General features: G+C 45.9%; 1 protein-coding gene across 4 annotated transcripts in view; it reads right to left on the bottom strand.

The window, feature by feature from the left end:
• Positions 1-1,096: 1,096 nt before the first annotated feature.
• RGL2 (ral guanine nucleotide dissociation stimulator like 2) overlaps positions 1,097-21,877 on the bottom strand; it is a 103,567-nt gene continuing 82,786 nt past the window's right edge. For all 4 annotated transcript variants that reach the window (XM_040324963.1, XM_040324962.1, XM_040324959.1 and 1 more), the window contains 8 exons: positions 21,199-21,273; positions 20,915-20,947; positions 17,594-17,715; positions 14,607-14,696; positions 9,315-9,411; positions 5,819-6,082; positions 4,686-4,794; positions 1,097-1,729 (listed from right to left, as the gene is read on the bottom strand). In XM_040324963.1, coding sequence (XP_040180897.1) covers positions 1,536-1,729; positions 4,686-4,794; positions 5,819-6,082; positions 9,315-9,411; positions 14,607-14,696; positions 17,594-17,715; positions 20,915-20,947; positions 21,199-21,273 — 984 coding nt within the window. In that variant the 3' untranslated portion in view covers positions 1,097-1,535. The remainder of the gene's footprint in view (positions 1,730-4,685; positions 4,795-5,818; positions 6,083-9,314; positions 9,412-14,606; positions 14,697-17,593; positions 17,716-20,914; positions 20,948-21,198; positions 21,274-21,877) is intronic.

The raw sequence follows: 21,877 nt of genomic DNA, 5'->3' as shown, positions 1-21,877 counted from the left end.
CATATGCACTGGGACCTCATCTAATGACCCCATTCCAGAACCCCCAAACCCCAGGAGAGGAAAGATATAACGAAGCACACACACGTACCCATGCAGTGGTGGAGCGCACATTTGGCATCCTGAAGTCACGTTTCAGATGCCTGGATAAGTCTGGGGGTACCCTGTTGTATTCCCCAAACTTTGTGTGCCAGATCATCGGGGCATGTTGTATTCTGCACAACTACGCCATGAGAAAGGGCCTGGAGATTGACATATGTGATGACCTGACCCCCCAACCCCACTACCCCCCCCCCCCCCCCAAGAAACTCTACCCGGTCAGAGCAGTCAGGAGTGGTCTCGTGGAACGTCTCTTTTCGGGTTAAACACACACATTAATCATGTCACAAGTAGAAGGCACGCATGCACACCACTGTGGTCCCTAGCACACACACCCCACATGCACCCAAAATTGGATTAGACCCAAGGATACCCCATGGTATTAGGGAGCAGCAACGCCGCGCCAAGGCTCCAATTATGTTGCTGTCCATTCATACACCTTTCACATGGCAGAGGGTGACACCCCTTTTCCAGCAGGAGTGACACCCCCCCCCCATTCACACACCAGTCACACTGTAGTATACACTCCTAACCGTGTGTAGGGACTACAAAATAAAATAAAAACTCAAACTTTGAGCATAAAATAAATATAGAAAAGCTCATAATCTGAGTAAAAAAAAATTATCTAAAAAAAAAAAATTCAGATGAGCATAATCAAACTAAATAGAAAAAGCTCCTTATCTGAGCACCAAGGGATATGTTAAAAAATAATAAAAGGCACAGGAAAATAAATCAATTTTGCCTTACACAGGCGCAAATTACCACACAAAAGGCATCCTGAATCAGGTGGCAATCTTGCCCAATTGCGCCGGCGCAGAGCAATTGAGCTGAGCTGCACAGGTGTAATTAATGGGCAAATCTACCTGAATCTACCCCACTGTTTCCAGGAATATTTCCACTCCTGCTGGCCACAATCTGCCCCCCCCCCCTCCCCTCGTTGTTTGCTGGAACTACAAGCTCTGAAGAGCATTTACCCCACACAGTCACATGGCAACTAGCATTTGGAAAAAAAAAAATTTTGTTTAATTTTACATTTAGATAAAAAGTGACAGAAATACATACAAATAAACAGTACATAGTGTTTTTGATGCTAGTGTATGAAAGTTTGAGCAGCATGTTATAACTTGCAGTGTGACATCACTTCTAGGCGGGGGGTGCGGTGATGTCACATAAATGATAAAATTGCACCATTTCCCGCTGACGGAAGGCTTGTGACGGCACTTTCCTATCAGCTGTTAAAACTGATGTCTGAACACCAGAAATCGTCCCCAAGAAAAGTCAATGGAAGGCCACTTTGGGTAAAGCAATAAGAGCACCTTATCCTGAGCTGGACTGATTCTGAAGGCTTCATGGCATACAGTGCTTTCCTTCAACATGCGTCCATTGTAACAAGAGAGAAAAATAGTGTCCTTTTGAAGCTTTGCTCATGGAACCGCCAGTTAGAAGAGGGACCGTGCCAGGTCTCCGGCCTTGGCCTTGATTTTGGGATAGGTGGCATTAATTTGTACCCGGTGGTGGTGCAGTTTGCCCTCGGTGGGAAGCGTCGTGGTGGTTTGCTGTGGACGGACCAGGAAGTCCATACTGGCCGAACTCATTGCATAGAAGACGTTTGCTGTCCCTGGAAAGACCAGCTCTGTAAAAAGAGACATCGGTATCAATAAATTATTTGGGAAACAGAACGACAAGGTTAACCACTTCCAGACCTTAGGCGTTTTTCAGATTTGGTGTTTGCGACACTAAAACAGTTTTTTCTGCTAGAAAATTACTTAAATCCCCCAAACATTATATATATTTTTTTTCTAACACCCTAGAGAATAAAATGGCAGTCATTGCAATACTTTTTGTCACACCGTATTTGCGCAGCGGTCTTACAAGCGCACTTTTTTTGGAAAAAATTCACTTTTTTTAATTAAAAAAAAATAAGACAATAAATTTGGCCCAATTTTTTTAAATATTGTGAAAGATAATGTTACGCCGAGTAAAATGATACCCAACATGTCACGCTTAAAAATTGCGCCCGCTCGTGGCATGGCGTCAAACTTTTACCCTTAAAAATCTCGATAAGCGATGTTTAAAAAAATTCTAGAGGTTGCATTTTTTGAGCTACAGAGTAGGCCTAGGGCTAGAATTATTGCTCTCGCTCTAACGATCGCGGCGATACCTCACTTGTGTGTTTTGAACACCGTTTTCATATGCGGGCGCTGCTCGCGTATGCGTTCGCTTCTGCGCGCAAGCTCGTCGGGACAGGGCGCGTTTTCTGGCTCCTAACTTTTTTAGCTGGCTCCTAGATTCCAAGCAAATTTGTCAAACCCTGCTTTATTCACTACTTGAAGCTGGACCTTCACCCTCATTGTATTCTTCCTCTCTCTCTCCCCCCCCCCCCCCTTTTCCTCCACAGCTGGATTTTTTTTTTGGGGGGGGGGGGGGGACTACTGACACTTGTCTAGGCTAGAATAGTGTGCCAGTCGCTCACAGCCTCCTGGGATACCAACATCAGGCATCCCAGAAGGCCTTGGTCACTCTACAGGGCATAAGCTGCTGCACATGATCAGGGCAGGTTCTTTAGTCCTGGTTCTTGTAGCTGGCCATACACCTATAGATTATCTGCAGATTTTCTAGGGTCAGATGGAAAAAGTGGAACAGGTTCTGTGTGGATGGAAGAATCTCCCACTGGACCAAGCTTCCATATCTTGCTATTTGGCCCTGCTGGCTCTCACAATACCCGAACATTCTGATTGGGTGCAGGCATTGTTTCGAGAACCAGCGGGGCCGACTAGCAAGAGTGGGAGATTCCTCCATCCACACAGTTCAGCGTAGATGGGAGGAACCTCTGGCCCTAGAAAATCTGCAGATGATCTATAGGTGTATGGCCAGCTTTAGGCTGCCCCAGGAAGATGGGACAAATATTACCTGTACATTATCCTCTGGGGAACAAAAGCAAAAAAATACTAAGAATGGAAGTGTGACTCATTTAATAGGCAACTCATGGACTAAAAGGGCAGCACATGGACTTCACTGTGTGCCTCCCAGAGAGTAGTGTCCAACCTCCTATAGGCAGAGCTTACACCCCAGAGGTTCCTGTGTCCCCAATGAAAGTAAAATATTTTATAGTTTTTGCAAAGAGTCTTAATGGTGAGGCACTGATCTTAAAGCAACCCTATCAAGTTATAGAAATAAAAAAAAATAATTTTTATATATATATATATATATATATATATATATATATATATATATATATATATATTTTTAAAAAATATATATTTTTTTTTTAATTTTATATATATATATATATATATATATATATATATATATATATATATATATATATACACATTTTTTTTTTTTAATTTATATATATATATATATATATATATAATGCATTAAGGTGAAAAAACATTTACCTTTACAACTCCTTTAAAAGTGACAATGTAAAAAAATATAAGTAAAAAAAAAACCGACCCCGCTCCCGCGAGCTCTTGTAAACACAAAGCACACGCAAGTTGCGCCCGCATATGTAAACGGTATTCAAACCACACATGTGAGATATCGTCGGAGCGAGAGCAAGAATTCGAGCATCAGGCTTCCTCCAACTCTAACCTGGTAACAGTTTTTTTTTTTTTTTGGTAAAGCGCCACCTATAGAGATGTTTAGGTACCGTAGTCGCCATTCCACTAGTGTGCGCAATTTGAAAGCATGACATGCCTGGGTATTTTACTCGGCGTAACATCATCTTTCACATTATACAAAAAATTGGGCTAAGTTTACGGTTTCGTTTTTTTTTTTTTTTAATCATGAAAGTGTATTTTTTCCCTTCCAAAAAAAAATGTGTATAAAAGACCGCTGCGCAAATGCAGTGCGACATAAAATATTGCAACAACCGCCATGTTATTCTATAGATTCTCTGCTATAAAAAAAATATTATCTTCTTAAGCCCTGGTTCACACTGGGTACGATTTGGAACGATTTGAGATGCGATTTGATATGTCAAATCGCATCTCAAATCGGCGGCAATTGTCGGCAATGGCACTGTCCTAATCACTGCGACGCCGCATCTGCGATTTCAAAAAGTAGTTCCTGTACTACTTTTTGCGATTTCGGGCCGCGATTTACATTAAATTGCGGCCAAAATCGCAAGCCGCGAAATCGCGGTAAAATTGCGCATTTTACCGCGATTTTGAATTCGCAGCAGTGTGAACCTAGGCTGAGACCCGGGCCATAGTAAAAAAACGGCCACAAGGTGGCTCTATAGATCCGGGAGGCCGTCTTTTTATGGCCTCAGGTCCTCCGGTCACTGGGGGGCGAGCGCATGTGCCTGGCGGCTGTGATGTCAGCCAGGTACCCGCGATCGGCAGTGACAGAGCCAGGGACCTGTATCTCTGTGTATAAACACACAGATCCACATCCTGTCGGGGAGAGAGGAGACCGATCTGTGTCTCTTGTACATAGGGACACAGATCGGTCACCTCCTCCAGTCAGTCCCCTCCCCCCACAGTAAGAATCACTCCCAGGGTACACATTTAACCCCTTCCTCGCCCCCCTCGTGTTAACCCCTTACACAGATGCAAAAAACAATTCTGGAGATTTCTGACCTTTATTCCCTGGCAATAGCTGGACAAGCTCATGTGAACCCAGTGTGTTCATGTGATGTTTTCTCAAGATGCGGTCAATCACTGCTGGAGCTTTTTCCTGGCTGTTGATCTGAAATGGCAACACAAAGGGCTCAGCTTATAAAAGTATTAGTAAAACATGTCTACGTTTCCAGCAGCACCCATATAGATTTGCAGCATTATAGTGGCCAATACAATAAACGATCCAATCAAATGGTTTTTCACAGAATTATGCCGCGTACACACGATCGGAATTTCCGACAACAAATGTTCGATGTGAGCGTTTGGTCGGATATTCCGACCGTGTGTAGGCTCCATCGGACATTTGCTGTTGGAATTTCCGGACCACAAATGTTTGAGAGCTGGTTCTCAATTTTTCCGACAACAAAAGTTCTTGACGGAAATTCCAATCGTCTGTATGCAATTTCCGACGCACAAAAATCTTATGCATGCTCGGAATCAATTCGACGCATGCTCGGAATCTTTGAACTTTATTTTTTCTCAGCTCGTCGTAGTGTTATACGTGACCACGTTCTTGACGTTCGGAATTTCAGACAACATAGGACTCGGCTCTTCACGGCACCTGCGCAGTCAGCTCCTAGTCTGTGTGCAGGCGCCGTATAGCGCCGTGAAGAGCCGAGTCCTACTCCGGCTATTTTCGGAACGCGTGACGAGCCATAGCCGGCCGTCAATCATGTTCCCCTCTTCATAGGAACGCCTTTCCCCGCGGGAGTCTGAAACGAAACTAATGGATTAAACTGAGTACAGCGCAAAAAAAGCATACTGTAGCCGACGATAGTATGCTGGATGGCATGGTAGAAAGTTGTTTTTTAGGGTGAACCTGCGCTTTAAGTGTATGTATCTTTCGACCACGCTCACATTTTCTCCCAGACAATACAATGTTTAAATAAATTGTTCTGTGTATGGCACCATTTGAAGTAGAATGATCTCAGGAGGATCAGATCAGCCAATGCACAGCAAATCCTACTTTCCAGTTCTCGCTGTAGGCCACTTTAAGAGGGCACTGCAATGACAAGCTGATGTGGGAAACTGGAACTGCAGGCATTTTGGAACCTGGGAAACACTCAATGTAGAAGTCATAATTGCGCACTCACCCGCAAACTCTTGTAGACACTGCTTTCCTCTGCCGGCGCCACTTGTGCACGAATAATGCGGTGGTCTTCAGCGGGATCTGGGATTTTGCCTGGCTCCGCAATGTACTCCGCAGAGCCGCTGTGTTGAACGGTAGTGAACGGACTGCCGCAGGAGGCGGAGCGTCGGTGTGTGCGTCCGGGAACAGCTGGTGTTAGAAACCCCTTAGGAGGCGGCTTGGGGGAGCTGTGTATGTCCAGCGCTGGAACTGAGGGGCTTCTCTGTTGCTGTTGTAGGAAAAGTTGTATAAAATTGAGTCACCAACACATAAATGAAGTATAAAGTGAATGCAGAAGTACATTTAGCACCCGGATGACTGTGTGCCTTCTGGTTGCCCTGCCTAATGGGAGGCGTAATGGTAATAAAGCAGTCACATTGTCTTAATTTCTTTGCAGTGCAAATCAAATGCTTCATGGTTGGACTTGCATCTAAACAAATTTTTAATGCATGTTAAAGCGGATCTTTATCCCCCCCCCCTTTTTTTTTTTTAACCCCTACTTATAGAGCTACGGTTTATTCACATTCTAAATACTCACCCACCCCGCGCATCCCGCGTTGTCCTGCCGAGATCCTCCTCTCTTCTGCCAACGCTCGGTTCCCGTGACACCATCTTTTTGTTTGACATCATCGGGAGCCTGACGGATCTTCCGAGGTTCAGCCGTTGGACCTACCAATGACGCACCGCTAAGCACGCCCCCTCGTCCTTTTCTGAATTAAAACAGTTTTGGCATTGCCTGGGTGAGTAAAGAGCATGCAGGGCTGAAACAAAACGTGTTCATTAAAAAAAAAGATTTGTGTAGAGAAATTAAGTTTGTTTTCATGGTGAAGATCCACTTTAAACTTGCATTGTAGCAGATTTTTTTGCGCATTGCATGTCAACACGCATTATAAAACACGCATCAATGCGTCCTGATGAGTCATGACGCATGTCTTATTCCATGTGTTTTGATGCATTTCTATTGATTTCAATGGAAAATGCATCAATTAAAAAAAGCAAAGATGTGAATCCAGCCTATATGAGCTTGTGCATACTTTGCTGCAATACACAGCAATGAGGGAGCACAGCCTCTGGTCCATCAATGAGGGGAGTACAGTGCATGCACAGCCTCTGCTCCATCAATAAGGGGAGTACAGTGCATGCACAGCCTCTGCTCCATCAATGAGGGGAGTACAGTGCATGCACAGCCTCTGCCCCATCAATGAGGGGAGTACAGTGCATGCACAGCCTCTGCTCCATCAATGAGGGGAGTACAGTGCATGCACAGCCTCTGGTCCATCAATGAGGGGAGTACAGTGCATGCACAGCCTCTGCTCCATCAATGAGGGGAGTACAGTGCATGCACAGCCTCTATTCTCCATCAATGAGGGGAGTACAGTGCATGCACAGCCTCTATTCTCCATCAATGAGGGGAGTACAGTGCATGCACAGCCTCTATTCTCCATCAATGAGGGGAGTACAGTGCATGCACAGCCTCTGATCCATCAATGAGGGGAGTACAGTGCATGCACAGCCTCTATTCTCCATCAATGAGGGGAGTACAGTGCATGCACAGCCTCTGGTCCATCAATGAGGGGAGTACAGTGCATGCACAGCCTCTATTCTCCATCAATGAGGGGAGTACAGTGCATGCACAGCCTCTATTCTCCATCAATGAGGGGAGTACAGTGCATGCACAGCCTCTGATCCATCAATGAGGGGAGTACAAGGCATGCACAGCCTCTATTCTCCATCAATGAGGGGAGTACAGTGCATGCACAGCCTCTGGTCCATCAATGAGGGGAGTACAGTGCATGCACAGCCTCTGGTCCATCAATGAGGGGAGTACAGTGCATGCACAGCCTCTGGTCCATCAATGAGGGGAGTACAGTGCATGCACAGCCTCTGGTCCATCAATGAGGGGAGTACAGTGCATGCACAGCCTCTATTCTCCATCAATGAGGGGAGTACAGTGCATGCACAGCCTCTGGTCCATCAATGAGGGGAGTACAGGGCATGCACAGCCTCTGGTCCATCAATGAGGGGAGTACAGGGCATGCACAGTCTCTGATCCATCAATGAGGGGAGTACAGTGCATGCACAGCCTCTGATCCATCAATGATGGGAGTACAGTGCATGCACAGCCTCTATTCCATCAATGAGGGGAGTACAGTGCATGCACGACTTCTGACCCATCAATGAGGGGAGTACAGTGCATGCACAGCCTCTGATCCATCAATGAGGGGAGTACAGTGCATGCACAGCCTCTGCTCCATCAATGAGGGGAGTACAGTGCATGCACAGTCTCTGATCCATCAATGAGGGGAGTACAGTGCATGCACAGCCTCTGATCCATCAATGAGGGGAGTACAGTGCATGCACAGCCTCTGGTCCATCAATGAGGGGAGTACAGTGCATGCACAGCCTCTATTCTCCATCAATGAGGGGAGTACAGTGCATGCACAGCCTCTGGTCCATCAATGAGGGGAGTACAGGGCATGCACAGCCTCTGGTCCATCAATGAGGGGAGTACAGTGCATGCACAGCCTCTATTCTCCATCAATGAGGGGAGTACAGTGCATGCACAGCCTCTATTCTCCATCAATGAGGGGAGTACAGTGCATGCACAGCCTCTGCGCCATCAATGAGGGGAGTACAGTGCATGCACAGCCTCTGCGCCATCAATGAGGGGAGTACAGTGCATGCACAGCCTCTATTCTCCATCAATGAGGGGAGTACAGTGCATGCGCAGACTCTGCTCCATCAATGAGGGGAGTACAGTGCATGCACAGCCTCTATTCCATCAATGAGTGGAGTACAGTGCATGCACAGCCTCTGACCCATCAATGAGTGGAGTACAGTGCATGCACAGCCTCTATTCCAACAATAAGGGGAGTACAGTGCATGCACAGCCTCTATTCTCCATCAATGAGGGGAGTACAGTGCATGCACAGCCTCTGACCCATCAATGAGTGGAGTACAGTGCATGCACAGCCTCTATTCCAACAATAAGGGGAGTACAGTGCATGCACAGCCTCTGACCCATCAATGAGGGGAGTACAGTGCATGCACAGCCTCTGATCCATCAATGAGGGGAGTACAGTGCATGCACGGCCTCTGCTCCATCAATGATGGGAGTACAAGGCATGCACAGCCTCTGGTTCAACAATGAGAGGAAGCCATCCCTGCCAGGAGAAGACAATGATTGCTGTTAGCGGCTTTAACAGCCGCTAGCAGTAATCATATGCAATATCCGGCAGGCTGGTTGTACCCAAATTGATCAATCTTGGGTACATTCAGCCTGCCCATACGGTCTCTGCTGAACCAGCCAAGATTTGAACTGTCTATGGCCAGCTATACAAACCCCACACCACTCATCTGATGGATCTCCCTCCCTCTCACTTACAATAACTATGATATAGGATGAAACAATGCCTGTGTGGACTGGGTAGCACAGATGACAGATGGAAAAACATCTTTACCGCTGTTAGGCCGGGTGCCATCAGTCGATCAGAGGGCACATCCCAAGCCACCATGTGCATGCTGGGTCCAAATGGAGCAACAATGGAAGCCAGAAGACTGCAGAGATAAAGGGAAACGGGCAGGTTATTTATTTTATACTTAAAGCAAAATTAAAAAAACGCACAGAAATATTCCCCCACTTATTCCAGCAATGTGACCCTCACATGACGCCCAGTCAGGATAACTGAACCACTTCCCGACAGTCATTCTGCTATAGACCGGGCGGGAAGTTAAACCCCCCTTTGTATTACCACTGTTAATGATTATCATTAAGAATGGACTGTCATGCTGTACTGCTTTGTCATGTTGCCTACCTTAACCACTTGCCGTCCGCCAATGACATATTGACGTTGGCAAAGTGGTTGTAGAATCCTGACTGGACGTCATATGACATCCTCAGGATTCTGAGCCGCTGCGCACCCCCGGGGGCGCGCATCGCGGCGATCGTTGTTGCAGGGTGTCAGTCTGACACCCCACAACACCGATCAAGGTAAAGAGTCTCTCACGGAGACTCTTTACCACGTGATCAGCCGTGTCCAATCACGGCTGATCACGATGTAAATATTAAAAGCCGGTAATCGGCTTTTCCTCACTCGCGTCTGTCAGAAGCGAGTAGAGGAGAGCCGATCGGCTGCTCCTGTGACAGGGGGGGGTTTGTGCTGAGCGATTATCAGCACAGCCCCCGCCCGAGGATGCCCACTGGACCACCAGGGATGGCCATATAGACCACCAGGAATAACAAAAAAAAAGGATGCCACCCTAGACCACCAGGGATGAGGACACAAAAAATGGATGCCAATCAGTGCCGCAATGGATGCCAATCAGTACCCACAATGGGCATCACTGATTGGCAGGCATTGTTTGGCACTGATTGGCATCCATTAGTACAACACAAACAATAGTGCCCATCCGTGCCACCTATAAGTGCCCATCCATGCCGCCTATCAGTGCCCGTCTGTGCCGTCTATCCGTGCCGCATATTAGTGCCCATCAATGCCACCTCATCAGTGCCCATCAGTGAAGGAGAAAACGTACTTATTTACAATGTTTTATAACAGAAACAAAAAAACTTTTTTTTTCTAAATTTTCGGTCATTTATTTAATTTTTTTGGCAGAAAAAAATATCCCAGTGGTGATCTAATACCACAGAAAAAAAGCTCTATTTGTGGGTACAAAATGATAAAAATTTAGTTTGGGTACATTGTAGCATGACCGCGCAATTGTCATTCAAAGTGCAACAGCGCTGAAAGCTAAAAATTGGTCTGGGCGGGAAGGTGTATAAGTGCCCGGTATGGAAGTGGTTAAATAAAGAATAAAAAAAAAGGGTTGACCGCACACCAAAAGTCAGAGCAATTCAATCTTTATTGAATAAAATCCATAATAGGATGATGGCCACAGTTCCCAAAGAGAAGATGATAGTAGTAAACACATTTCGCGCAGCTAGCATTTAATCAGAATCATACGATCAAGATGAAGAAATGCTAGCTGCGTGAAACACGTCAACTACCATCATCATCTTCTCTTTGGGAACCGTGACTGTCATCCCATCATGGATTTTATTCAATAAAGATTGGATTGCTCTGACCTTTGAAATGGGGACAACTTTTTTTTTAAATGCAGGACTAAGACTATCACGGAGCAGATTGGCATCTGGATCGGTGTCTGCTTCTCCAGTTTTTCATCAATCAAGTTTAGTTGTACATTAAAAGTGAACTTCAGGCAAAATGTATTACACAATATATAAATCTGATATTATTACCAGTCCTGTCATTCTCAAGTATTCGCCAGTGCTTCTGTTATTTCCTATGGAGGGCCGACAACGCTATGCTACCACTTCCAAATATTCAGCATTGTTGGCTCTCTGATCTGTGTCTACCCACTCTTCAATGCAGTGATGTCATCACATCCACCCTAGAGGCACTATCAGGAGAAGCAGTGAGTACCCAAGAGCTGTAAGAGCATTAACGTTGCCTCCATAGGCGTGCGCACAGGTACTCACCTTGTGCAGTGCAGATTTCCCCTACTGCCCTGGCTCATACCCAGGGCTGGTGCAAGGATTTTTGACACCCTAGGCAAAACTTCATTTTGCCACTCCCTTTGCCTTGCCCATGTATACCCCACTTTTATTGGAGGGCCCATCAAATGCAGCCTCACCAGCGCCCATCAAATGCAACCTCACCAGCGCCCATCAACTGCAGCCTCTACCAGCGCCCATCAACTGCAGCCTCTACCAGCGCCCATCAACTGCAGCCTCTACCAGCGCCCATCAACTGCAGCCTCTACCAGCGCCCATCAACTGCAGCCTCTACCAGCGCCCATCAACTGCAGCCTCTACCAGCGCCCATCAACTGCAGCCTCTACCAGCGCCCATCAACCCCAGTCTCTACCAGCGCCCATCAAATGCAGCCTCACCAGCGCCCATCAAATGCAGCCTCACCAGCGCCCAGCAACTGCAGCCTCACCAGCGCCCAGCAACTGCAGCCTCACCAGCGCCCAGCAACTGCAGCCTCACCAGCGCCCAGCAACTGCAGCCTCACCAGCGCCCAGCAACTGCAGCCTCACCAGCGCCCATCAATAAATGTTTGCTTGCTTCCATTCATTCAGGAGTCGGGACACAGACATAGTCCTCCGCCGCCCCTGCGCCTCTGACACTATGTGCGAACGGAACAGTGACTGCCTGCTGATTCTAAGACTTAGCTGCTTGCTGCAGAGAGAAAAGAATAGGAACACCAGTGGCCGGGCGCCCTAGGCGGCTGACTAGTGGTAGCACCGGCCCTGCTCATACCCATACACCCCCCCCCCCCCCCCCCACAGCACTGCCAGCTTCCTTCCTCTTTTCTCCCAAAGGCACACACAGGGAAGTTAAAGGTGTGGGGGAAGGGGCCGGTAAATATATAATTTACCGTCCCCTTTTTCTCTGTGAATGAATACAGTAAGTGATCGGTACCATGTGTTTGAGCTTTGGAGCGAACACCCTAATACATACTTTTTATTTTATCTATTTTTAGTGGTCACATGACTGCCGATACCCGACTAGGGCTCCTGCCTTTTAGAGAGGGGGCAGTCTCTACTTCCAGCTTTCACTTAGACCATTTCCACATAAGCAGACAGGGGGTGTAAAAGCAAGCAGTTGGGCAGCAGTTTTGCCACCCCTGTTACCACCCATTAAACCCTAACATACAGCCGGGGGGAATTATACACATGCCACGGCCATGATGCTTTGACTACAGCTGTGGTGTGGTAAATTTAACATGGTTCTACCTCTCAAACTCACCCATTCAAGCCAATAGCTCTGCAACCAGGAGCCAAATGCTTAGCTCTCAGTTGTGGCTTGTTGGCTCCATTTTAAACTGGCCTTTGGCAGAGAAAAAAAAAATTCAACCCCGTTACCCTCTCAAAAGTGGTCTACCGCGGATCGTTTTTTAGAGAACGCAATATTGTAAACGCAGTGACCAGTGGTCTCCAAACTGTAGCCTTTTGCTTATCTTTATCTGGCCCTTGGGGCACTCTTCTTCCCACGGACACCAACATTGGGGCACTATTCCTCCCACTGACACCAACACTGGGGCACTATTCTTCCCACTGACACCAACAACGGTGCACTATTCCTCCCACTGACACCAACACTGGGGCACTATTCTTCCCACTGACACCAACAACGGTGCACTATTCCTCCCACTGACACCAACACTGGGGCACTATTCTTCCCACTGACACCAACAACGGTGCACTATTCCTCCCACTGACACCAACATTGGGGCACTATTCCTCCCACTGACAATGGGGCACTATTCCTCCCACTGACAATGGGGCATTATTTCTCCCACCGACACCAACACTGGGGCACTATTCTTCCCATTGACACCCATGATGGGGCACCATTGCTCCCACTGATACCAACAACGGTGCACTATTCCTCCCACTGACACCAACATTGGGGCACTATTCCTCCCACTGACAATGGGGCACTATTCCTCCCACTGACAATGGGGCATTATTTCTCCCACCGACACCAACAACGATGCACTATTCCTCCCATTGACACCCATGATGGGGCACCATTGCTCCCACTGATACCAACAATGGGGCACTATTCCTCTCACTGACACCAATGGTGGGTTACTATTCCTCCCACTAATACCAACGGTGGGTCACTATTCCGCCCAATGATGCCAACATTGGGGCACTATTCCTCCCACTGACAATGGGGCATTATTTCTCCCACTGACACCAACACTGGGGCACTATTCCTCCCACTGACAATGGGGCATTATTTCTCCCACTGACACCAACACTGGGGCACTATTCTTCCCACTGACACCAAAAATGGTGCACTATTCCTCCCATTGATACCAACAATGGGGCACCATTCCTCTTACTGACACCAACGGTGGGTTACTATTCCTCCCACTAATACCAAAGGTGGGTCACAATTCCTCCCACTAATACCAACATTGGGACACTAATCCTCCCACTGACACCAAAGGTGGGGCACTATTCCTCCCACTGACACCAACGGTGGGGCACTATTCCTCCCACTGACACCAACGGTGGGGCACTATTCCTCCCACTGACACCAACGGTGGGGCACTATTCCTCCCACTGACACCAACGGTGGGGCACTGTTTACTCCCACTAACCCCCCAAGACATTTTCTACTCTCCGTGGCTACAGTCCGGCCCCCCTAAAGTCTGAAGAACAATAAACCGGCCCTTTGTTTAGAAAGCTTAGAGACCCCTCATCTTCAGAGCCGTTTAAACTGCACATGCGCAGTGTGCGCTCCTCATTTACCTGAGCTCAGTAGTGGCTTCTCCGGCCATACAAACTGCGCGGCACATGCGCAGTGCGTTGACTTCTTTTCTAGCTAAGCTCACAAGAGAGAAGGAGACCACGCTCTGCACATGCTCACAGTTTGAATGGCCCGGAAGCAGCCGCTACTGAGCTCAGCTGGAGCAGGGAGGTGCAGTTTGAACTACCCAGAACCGCCACCAGGGGGCGCATTATCGTGCTGTTCAGCCCATTCTGACAAAGGCAGGATGGAGGAGCATCAGGGGCCAGTAGTTTCTATGGAGAGGCCTTCCAACAGCTGCATCTGTAATGGAAGGATATCCAACATTCACAACAGGAGGAGTGCTGGTATGTACTATTCATTGGCTATAGAAATCGCACAGGGGCATTTTTGGAAAGTCTTCCTGAAGGTAAACTTTAAGAATAATATACATCTGGAATGCAAATACATGTCATCTACTCACTCGGTGCAGTGTGTGATGACCACTGTGGGTTTCACTGGGGTCACCGTCGTTGTGTCCTGCGTCGGCTCAATGTCACATGACAATCGATAACTGCCAAAGAAATTAAAATGCGTCACTCACATGACAGAATCACAAAACATCCTGTAGCATGCACAATGGATCAGTTGTCCAAAAGCAACCAATTTGATTCCTACTTTTATTTTAAAAGGGATCCAGAATCTGATTTATTTTGCAATACATGAATGTTGGGTGGGTTATTCTTCACTCACTAGGGGCAGCACAGTGGCTTAGAGGTTAGCGCTTCTTCCTTGAAGCACTTCAGTTTAAATCCTGGCCAGCACGCCATCTGCATGGAGTTTGTATGTTCTCCCTGAGCTTGCATGGCTTTCCTCTAGCTATTCTGGTTTCCTCCAACATTTTAAAGACTTGCTAGTAGGTCAACTGGCTTCTGCCTAGCTAGCAACATGTGCAGAATAAAAATAAAAAAGATATTTACATAAATTTGTTTAGTCAAATTAAATTGAATTTTTTAATTTTGTTTTTGTTTTAATTTGTTTTCGGAATTAGTTTGGTTTAATCAAATCGATTCAAAATTCCATTCAAATTGAATTCCATTCAACATCAAATTTGTTCTATTCGAAATTCGAATTTTGGAAGATGGTTCTATTTGTCTTATTCAATTCCATTCTATTTTTTTTTTTTATTATTGTCTGTTCTATTCTTTAATTTTAATTTTTTTTTATTGGTTTCACATAGATAGAAAAACTTTACAAACTTTCTTAAAAAATATATTTTTTTTTAAATCAACAACCATTATAAACTTCACAAGTTCTTCATACATGTAACATTAACATATACAAACTACATGCTACAAAAATACAAAAAACATTTGTGTGGGTACAGAGCTAGGTCCATCCTTATAATACTGCCTTACATTCCCTTCTCCTCTCCCCTCTCTCCTCCCTCCATTGAGCCCCAAAGAGAAAAAAAAATATTTTCTATTCTATTCAAAATTTATTCTATTCGAAATTGGATTTTGGAAAAAACAGTTTGTTATATTGCTATAGTCTATTTTCTATTTTATTATTGGATTTTCTTTTCTTTTCTAGTCAAATGTATTCATTTGAAATTCGAATTTCAGAAGAAAGTTATGGGGTAGATTCACGTAGAATGGCGTATGTTTGTGCGGGCGTAACGTATCCTATTTACGTTACGCCTCCGCAACTTTTACAGGCAAGTGCCGTATTCTCAAAAGAAAGTAGCGGCGGCGTAGCGTAAATAGGCCGGCGTAAGCCCGCCTAATTCAAATTGTGAAGAGGTGGGCGTGTGTTATGTAAATTAACCATGACCCGACGTGATTGAAGTTTTTCACTAACGGCGCATGCGCCGTCCGTGAAATTTCCCAGTGTGCATTGCTCCAAACTACGCTGCAAGGACGTATTGGTTTTGACGTGAATGTAAAAATGACGTCCAGCCCCATTCACGGACGACTTACGCAAACAACGTAAATTTTTCAAAATTCGACGCGGGAACGAAGTCCATGGTTAACATCGGTACGCAGCATATACGCCTCATATAGCAGGGTTAACTTTACGCCTAACGTAAACAGCATTACTGTACTGTGTCGGCCGGGCGTACGTTCGTGAATTCGCGTATCTAGCTGATTTACATATTCTAGGCGTAAATCAGCGTACACGCCCCTAGCGGCCAGCGTAAAAATGCATTTAAGATCCGACGGCGTAAGACACTTACGCCGGTCGGATCTAATACAAATCTATGCTTAACTGATTCTATGAATCAGGCGCATAGATACGACCGGCCAGACTCAGAGATACGCCGTCGTATCTCCTTTGTGAATCTACCCCTATATATTCAATTTTTTATTCTGTTCTTTTATTTGCTATTCTATCCCTTTATTTTCTATTTTTTAATTTTGTATTCTGTTCTGTTTTACTCTATTATATTCTATCCTTTTATCTTCTATTTTATTACTTTCTATCCTAGTATATTATTTTCAATTATATTCTTTTATTTTCTATTCCATTTTATTCTCATCGTATATTCAAATTTGATTAAAAAACAATGCGAATTTGATTAGAAAACTATTTGAATGTCGGCCAAAATTTTGTTTTCGTTATTTTGGATTAGTTTAAATTCGTACTATTGTGATTCAGAAATTCGGATACATCCGAATAACGAAAAATGTGTCCGTATTTTAATTCGGAACGAAGCAAACTGACCTTGGATCGTAAGCTCCTTGAAGGCAGGGGCTGATGTAAATGTACAGCATGTAAAGCATTGTAAAGCAACGCGCAAGTTGTCGGCACTATGTAATTGACTACTGATCAGGCCAGTAAATTTGTGACGCCATAAGCAGGGCCGTTTTAAGGAATTTGGGGGCCCCAAGCAAAATGGACAGGGGCCCCCCAACCCCCCCCCCCCGCACGCAAAACCCCCCCATGTTCTTTTTACTTCCTCCCGGGCCCCCCCCTACCCATGTTCTTTTTACGCCCCCTCCTGGCCCCCCCTCCCTACCGGGTCCCTACCACGTGGTAGGAGATTCAGTTTCCTGTTCCCAGCCGGACTGAAAGGAAGGGAGCACTCAGTGTGCACTTCCTGCGAGTCCGGCCGGGAACAGATAACTGAATCTCCTGTACCGCGTGGTACCCGGCCGGAGTCCGGACTGATAGGAGGAAGGAAGAGGAGCTCGGCCACGCTACAGAGAAGGGGAAGCGACGACTCAAGGCAGCAGTGCTGCACGCTCTCTATAGAGCGCTCAGGCAGCTGCAGCATATAGGAAGCGCAGCAAGGGCCCTGCTTGGGGCCCCAGGCCAATTCGGGGCCCCAAGCAATTGCTTGGTTTGCCTGCCTTGTAGCGACGGGCCTGGCCATAAGAGAACAGACACAACCACTATTGCGACACATTTTTACATAAATGGCACATTCCTTGGAACTGGCTTGGCTCTGGTCCTGCAGGATAGACTCACCTCTCATCCACGCTCATTGAGCGCAGCTTCTGGAACCAGCTGACAAACTGCGGATCAGAAGTGAACCGATAGCCCAGACAGACATTTTGCAGGATCCGAATCTGAGAAAGTGACTCAAACTCCTAAAACAGATATATTGCAATGACAGTTAGAAAACGTAGATGCAACAATGACATGAAGCAGAATTGAATGTGCAAAGTGCAGCAACCCAATCAGAACCCATCGCTCATTCATCCAAATTCATCCTTGCTTTGATGCCTCAATTACAGGTGTAGGTTGGTAGGTTGAGTCTCTTCTGGGGATATTTTATGTTGGATACATTTGAAATCATAATGAACCAAAACTGTCCTATTAAAGGCACCTCTGCAAAGTATGGTCCTTAACCACTTCCATACCGGGCCTATTTTGGCACTTCTCTCCTACATGCATAAATCATATTTTTTTTGTTAGAAAATTACTCAGAACCCCCAAACACTATATATGTTTTTTTAGCAGACACCCTAGGGAATAAAATGCCAGCCATTGCAACTTTTTATCTCGCACAGTATTTGCGCAATCATTTTTCAAACGCCTTTTTTTGGGGAAAAAAACAGTTTTGTGGAATTAAAAAACAACAAAACAGTAAAGTTAGCCCAATTTTTTTGTATAATGTGAAAGATGAAGTTACGCCGAGTAAATAGATACCCAACATGTCACGCTTTAAAATTGCGCACACTCATGGAATGGCGCCAAACGTCAGTACTTAAAAATCTCCATAGGCGTCGCTTATTTTTTTTTTTTACAAGTTACAAATTTAGAGTTACAGAGTAGTGCTAGAATTGTTGCTGGCGCTCTAACGCACGCGGCGATACCTTACATGTGTGGTTTGAACGGCGTTTACATATGTGGGCGGGACTTACGTGTGTGTTCGCTTCTATACGCGAGCTACCGGGGATAGGGGCATTTAAAAAAAATTTTTTTATTATTTTATTTTTTATTTTACTCGATTTCTTTTATTTTCAGACTTTGTCATTTTTTTTTATTGATCACTTTTATTCCTATTACAAGGAATGTAAACATCCCTTGTAATAGGAATGTGTGTGACAGGTCCTCTTTATGGAGAGATGCGGGGTCAATAAGACCCTACATCTCTCCTCCAGGCAGGAAAGCATTAGATCTTGAAAAAAAATTCACCGATCTAATGCTTTCAGCCGCAAATGCGGCTGTGTTTACATTCCAGGACCCAGCGTGACGTCATAACATCGCGCCCGGGCCTCCGACGATCATAGAGATGACTGGTGACCATCGGGTCACCAGTCTACTCTATGGTTTCCATCGGATGCCGGCAGATCGTTTCTCCGAGCCCGGAGAAGCACCGGATGGCGGCGGGAGGGGGGGCGTCCCCTCCCGCCGCCTATAAGAACGATCATGCGGCGGAACCATGTACTGTACATGGCAACAAAGCGGCTCCCCTGTGCAGGATCACACACCTGTACATGATCCTGCACTTCTGGGTCAGGTGCGCGCCCCCGGCGACCCGCTCCCACTGTGATTGGACACAGCAGGAGCCAATCAGCAGGACCCATCAATAGTTCAAGAGACAGGCAGAACACCGATCTGCCTTTGTAAACAAGGCAGATCGTCATTCGTGTGTAGGCTCCATCAGGCAGCAAATGTCCGATGGAGCCTACACACGGTTGGAATATGCGACCAAAAGCTCACATCGAACATTTGTTGTTGGAAAATCCAATCGTGTGTACGCAGCATCAGACAAGCTTTAAATATTCAGCACTTTAAACAGGTGTAGAGAAGAGAAGACTACAGGTGAACAGATACAACTACCGTATATACTCGAGTATAAGCCAACCCGAATATAAGCCGAGGCACCTAATTTTACCACAAAACACTGGGAAAACATATTGACTCGAGTATAAGACTAGGGTGTCCATCTACATGCCTCACTGGGCCAGATTCAGAAAAGAGATACGCCGTCGTATCTCTGAGTGCGGTCGGTCGTATCTATGCGCCTGATTCAGAGAATCAGTTACGCATAGATTTCCCCAATATCCGACAGGTGTAAGTGTCTTACACCGTCGTATCTTAGGCTGCATTTTCAGGCCGGCCGCTAGGTGGCGCTTCCGTATGGTTACGCGAGGAATAGGCCAATTAGGTAGATACGGCGATTCAGAAACGTACGTTCGGCCGGCGCAATTTTTTTACGCCGTTTAAGTTAGGCTTTTTTCAGCGTATAGTTACCCCTGCTATATGAGGCGTAGCTAATGTTAAGTATGGCCATCGTTCCCGCGCCGAGTTTTGAAATTTTACGTCGTTTGGGTAAGTCGTTCGCGAATAGGGCTGGACGTAATTTACGTTCACGTCGAAAGCAATGACGTTTTGCAGCGGATTTTCGAGCATGCGCACTGGGAAGCAAAATTTAAATAAAACACGCCCCCAACATCCCCATTTGAATTAGGCGGGCTTACGCCGGCCCACATACGTTACGCCGCCGTAACTTAGGGCGCAAGTTCTTTCTGAATACGGAACTTGCGCCCAAAGTTACAGCGGCGTAACGTATCTAAGATATGTTACGCCGGCCGGATAGATACGCTCAGGTATCCGAATCCGGCCCACTGTGTCCATCTACATGCCTCACTGTGCCCATGCCTAGACTTGCGTTTAACATGGAAGTGAAAAAACGGTGCTCCCCAGCCGTAGGTCCCCCAGACAGCAAACTTTGCACACTTGTAGAGGAGAACGGGGGCTACATGTGTGCCAAGTTTCGGGTCCAGGGGACCTACGGCCGGCACTGGGTCCCCAAATTTACCAGAGAAATTACCATTTAACATGGGAGGCTATGGAAGGGGTGCCAGATTTTGACAAATCGGTGCTCCCCAGCCATAGGTCCCCCGGACAACAAACTTTGCACACTTGTAGAGGAAGAGTGGGGCTAGATGTATGCCAAGCTTGGGGTCCAGGGGACCTACGGCCAGTCGGTACTGCGTCCCCAATTCCGGGAGATCAGGCGCAAAAAGGTGACTCGAGTATAAGCCAAGGGGGGCATTTTCAGACCAAAAAAATAAAAATGTGCTGAAAAACTTGGTTTATACTCGAGTATATACGGTAATATAGGAGGATTTGTATCGCCTGAGGCCAGTCACTTCATTGGGTATATGCAAGGCTTTAAGTTGGCAGCATCAATGAAAAATTGTAGTATGAATTTTAGGTGGACTAGCGATTCTTTCACAGAAAGTATACATTTTTTGTTGTCTTACCACTACTATAGTGAAAATGCCATTGCCATGCTATGCAGCTATATTGATATTATCCCAATTCCACACTCACCTTTCTTCTCTTCTCAAAGTTAAGATATCCGTTCTAAAAAAAAATAAAAAAAAAAATACAAAAATGTGTAAATAATAGAAGGATTAAAATATATAAAAGTTTCCCATCACATTATTGGCCTCAGTACATCCTCAGGTCCAAGACTTAACTTGACGTATATTGGGCTCCAGATCTGCATTGCCCAACAAATCCCTTTGGAATTATTAAAGTAAGGTATTCTGAAAACATTTTTATTTTTAAATTTCTGAGTTTTCAAAATCCATCGAAGAAGCATAAAATCTCACCTCCAGCTGATCTCGGATGGCAGAATCCAGCATGACCAGGTCGGTGAGGAAGACTCCGAGATATGGGATTACCCCCTGTGCAAGGAGAATAGAAAAAAAGCTAGGAGTTAAAAAAAATTCAGACCCACAACTGGCTGAGAAAACAAGAACAGTATGAAATATAAAAGCGAGGTAGAGATTCTGACACCCCATAGAGAAACAAGGGCTTTCCTGTACCCACCATGAAGTCATTCCTCAGTAAGTTTATTGAGAACACAGACAGAACCTCGCGGTATAAAATCCACTATGGACTATGCACACCAGCTTTTGGCTCCTCGTGTCCCTAAGGAGTATTGATGTTGAAGTGATGGTGCATACTGCTTTATTTTTATTTTTATTTTATTTTTTTATTCCTTTTTTGCACCCGTGCTATAACCGAAAGATGGCTACAGTGCGGGCTTAAATTGCCAGGAGGGCGTCCATAAACGTCCTCCCGAACATGTGCTGCCTGCGTGCCCCTTGTGTTAATCGGAATAAGGGGCTGATCAAGACCCCTTGCCATGTGATCAGCTGTCAGCCAATGACAGCTGATCATGTGATGTAATTTTTCTCCTTCATTGATGTGTGCTGATGAGGTGGCACTGATAGGTAGCACTCAGGGGCACCAATAGGTAGCACTCAGGGGCACCAATAGGTAGCA

Source organism: Rana temporaria, chromosome 9 (assembly GCF_905171775.1).
Source record: "Rana temporaria chromosome 9, aRanTem1.1, whole genome shotgun sequence".
Lineage (NCBI taxonomy): Eukaryota > Metazoa > Chordata > Amphibia > Anura > Ranidae > Rana > Rana temporaria.
The sequence above is the reverse complement of the archived record's forward strand: the minus strand, read 5'-3'. Positions and strand labels throughout refer to the sequence as shown.